At 33.7% G+C, this 3,822-nt stretch overlaps 1 protein-coding gene across 1 annotated transcript in view; it reads right to left on the bottom strand.

Moving 5' to 3' along the window:
* LOC109232867 (L-lactate dehydrogenase B-like) overlaps window positions 1,013-3,822 on the bottom strand; it is a 4,036-nt gene continuing 1,226 nt past the window's right edge. The window contains exon 2 of the mRNA XM_019398550.1: window positions 1,013-1,639. Within this exon, the coding sequence (XP_019254095.1) occupies window positions 1,196-1,639 (444 nt within the window). The 3' untranslated portion in view covers window positions 1,013-1,195. The remainder of the gene's footprint in view (window positions 1,640-3,822) is intronic.

Genomic DNA, 3,822 nt, shown 5'->3' with positions numbered 1-3,822 from the left:
AGGCCCGGGCCCGGCCCACCATACAGCCTTATATGTTTATTGTATTATAATTGAAAAATACTAGTTCTTGAGCCCAATAGTTAATGATGACTAGTACAGAAACTAGAGCTTCCTTTCATTTATATTCTTTTCTTGACATTGATAGGTGCTAATATATTCATCATTTAGGAAGAAAATAAAAGGGATGGATAGCTGATGATGCATACAAATGGTGTACCAGTTCTTGAACCCAGTAGTTGAGAGGATTCAAATAATTTTCATATATACAAAAATATTTTATTTTTACACTATTTGCACAATATAATTTTCTGATAAGGGAATTCAATTAAAACCCTTTCAGGGACCATATAACTCTGCCCCTGGCCACATTCAGCAAGCAATATATGGTTTCTCAAAATTCTTCTCCCCCTTCAAAACCACTGTTTCAAGACAAGTTCAGAAGCAACAATATTAGATTTCAAAGTCAATAAACAATTATGCCTTAGTCTCAAACAAGTTAGAGTTGGCTATATGAATCCTCACTTCTTTCTTTAAGCTCAGCTCATATTATCGTCATACCAAGCTCGGATAAAGGAGGAAGGTTGCGGTACTCTGGTAGCCAACAACAAATTTGTAAATTCATGATGAATCCTCATAATACGGATTTCAATGCCAGTACCAAAGATAATAAGTAGGCAGCCAACATGTTGTGCTGTAATCGGGGGCGGATTTAGAGGGGCGGAAGGTGGGGTTCACTTCGCTAAAAAATTACACTGTACATATAAGGCAAAACCCGCTTTGTACCTCTATATATTATATTTTGAATCCCCTTGACTCAACTCAAAAGCAAAGCTCAGTGGCTAAGGGGAATCAAAATCTTTATAAGCTTGCTGGTTCAATTCCAATTGGCCACAATCTCTTTTAATTTTTTAAACTTTTTCTTTCTTTTTGAAACTCCTTAGCGAAAATCCTGCCTCCGCCACTAGCAATAACACATAGTAAGTAGTATGAAACTCTATTTGTACAAGAGTAGTCATCAAAGTTCACTGTTAAAATCTATTTCAAAGGAAGTACCACACATAAGCAGGCAGCCAACATGTACTGCTATATGTAACACAAAGTATTTCCCACAATTTTCCTTCTCAGGAAAGATTTTGCAAGAAAACAAAATTCAAGTAGTGGTAACAAAGTGAAACTATTAGTAACATTAACCAAGTCAAATTCCCAACTGGTTTTGCACATCTAAAATGGTCTTAGCAGAGTTCCTAAGTTGCTGAATTTCCTCATCAGTAAGATGCACATTAGTCACACCCAAAACTCCACTTCTACCAAGCTGTGCAGGCAAACTCAAGAACACATCACCGCCGTCTATACCATAGAATCCCTTCGCGAGGACTGAGACAGGGTGAATCCTTCTCTGGTCTCGAATAATTGATCGAGCCAAGTTAGCCACAGAGTACCCGATTGCCCACGACGTGTAACCTTTCAAACTAATCACTTCATATGCACTTTCCACAACTTGTTTATGGATCTTTTCTAGTGTCTCCTTTTCAAAAGCAATTTGTTGCCTCTCTAGAAAACTAAGTACCGGAACACCTCCAACGCTAATGCTCGACCAAAGTGCCACGGAGCTGTCACCATGTTCCCCAACAATGTATGCCTAGTACAGACATCAAAGGTTCCATTCAAATCAAACAGAGGACTGCAATTGTTAGATAATGCATAGCTTTCAATAGTGGCGGAGCTAGAATTTTCATTAAGTGGTGTTAAAATATATAAAAGTAAACATACGAGAAAATCAAGAGGAGTCAACATGTAATATATATGCATATAATTTGTTTTACCTACCTAGACAGTTTATTTGACACCCCTTCCTATAAGGTGGCTCCGCCACTGGCTTTCAAGGTTTACTCCATGTTGAATTCAACCGCAAAATGAAGTTCAGTATCAGTGTATAGCCTTAATTTTCTTCCAAGTCCTAACCTAGTAGCAAACTGTACTACGACAACAAGTCAAGAATTGCACTTCAACCACAAGCAAGTTGGGATCGACTATATAATTCCGGAGGCACTGCAGAAGTTGCAACTTGCATTCTTATGGCAAGTTTACTACCACAAAAAGAATCTTTTGGTTTTTAGTTTTTTACAACATTTGTGCTTCACTGAGGAAGCATATATAATACGTTCAACCATAATATACCAGCTGTATGGAGCTATTAAAATTCAAGAACCATAAAATCGACCCTTTTCACTACAGTTTAAGGAAATGAGAGGCAATTCATTTATATATTGCATACTTCTCAAAAAAAAAATATTATGTAAACAGTTGCTAGTTCAGATAAACAAATATTTGTTTAGATGCACTATATAAAGCAGTTGTTGCCTGTGTTCGAAACTGTAAAACCAGAAACTTAATAATATAATAAACAGTAAGCATTCTACTCGGTGTAACTTACACTATCAACCATGCCAGCGAAATGCAAAGGCGGAGCCAAGATTTGAAGTTTGTGTTCGAAATTCTAGCTCTTTTAAGTTACTGGATTCTACATCAATAATTGGTACATATTTAATAGATGATTTACGGCAAATATGGAGTTTGGACCAAAGTTACTGGGTTTGGCTGAACCCGTAGCCGAAGGACTGGCTCTGTCCTCAGAGGCGGATGCAGCACATAGTGTTACCGGATTCAACTGAATTCATTACTTTCAGAGCAGAGCATAAATTTATGGGTTAAAATTTTAAAATTGTAATATATAGTAGATTTGATCCAATAACTTTAAAAATATAATGGGTTCAATACTAAAAACTTTAAATGTTAAACCATAGAATTAAAATTCTGAATCCGCCTCCGAGTGTCCCTGCTGAAATGTATGTGATTGGTATACTGTGAGCTTGCTACAGGTAATTAATTACTCGGAACAAGGCCTATCTGAGATGTCTAAATAAAAAATAGTAGCAAATTTAAGTGTATTCGCATGTACTTAATTAGCCTTTACTTTAACAATATTTCTACTACATGAGAAGGAAAGAACAAAATCAATGACAGAATTCGCATGATATATTATTTTGCATAGTGGGGCGGCGCAACCAAATAATAATGACAAATTACATTCTACTTTGTCCACTGAACATAAATAATACTTCTGGGAGTGACTAAATTCAGGGTACAATGATCCAAGTATCCCCTTTTGTAATTTGAATTAAAATATCAAATCTTCAATTTCACCACATAAATATTTTATAAAATACAAACTTTACAAGTAAATGATCGGAAAAGGTTTCAAAATACCCCTAAACTATTGGAAAAGGTTTTAAAATACCCTTCATACACCTATTGGGCTAAAAATGCCCCACCATCCACCTTTTTTTGTTAGCTCATGCCCTTTAACCGTTAGGTCAATACTAAATTAAAAATAATTACTTAAAAAGAAATATTCTGCAAAATATTTTTATTTTTTTAACTAATGCACCAGTAAATCTTCTTCTTTTTTCAGTTTTTACAAGAAATAATTCAGTTTTTACAAAAAAGTATTTCTTTTTTCCAGTTTTTTAAAGCATTTTTTTTGTACTGAATAAAAGATTTTAAAAACAGAAGAAAAAAAAATTGTTTTTAACAAAAATATTTTCGATTTTTAAAAACTGAACAAAATATATTTTTTCAGTTTTTTTTAAAAATTTCAGTTTTTAAAAAACAAAAATATTTTGGTAAAAATGAAAATATCTTTTTCAGTTTTTACAGCTTTTTTTTTCAGTTTTACAAAAAAAAAAATGCTTAAAAAAACTTTAAAAAATGAAAAAAAAATATTTTTCAAAAACGAAAATATTTTGTTGAAAATATTTTTTT

The sequence above is a fragment of the Nicotiana attenuata genome, chromosome 10 (assembly GCF_001879085.1).
Source record: "Nicotiana attenuata strain UT chromosome 10, NIATTr2, whole genome shotgun sequence".
Classification (NCBI taxonomy): domain Eukaryota; kingdom Viridiplantae; phylum Streptophyta; class Magnoliopsida; order Solanales; family Solanaceae; genus Nicotiana; species Nicotiana attenuata.
Note: the sequence above shows the minus strand (reverse complement) of the source record. Positions and strands in the feature narration are given on the sequence as shown.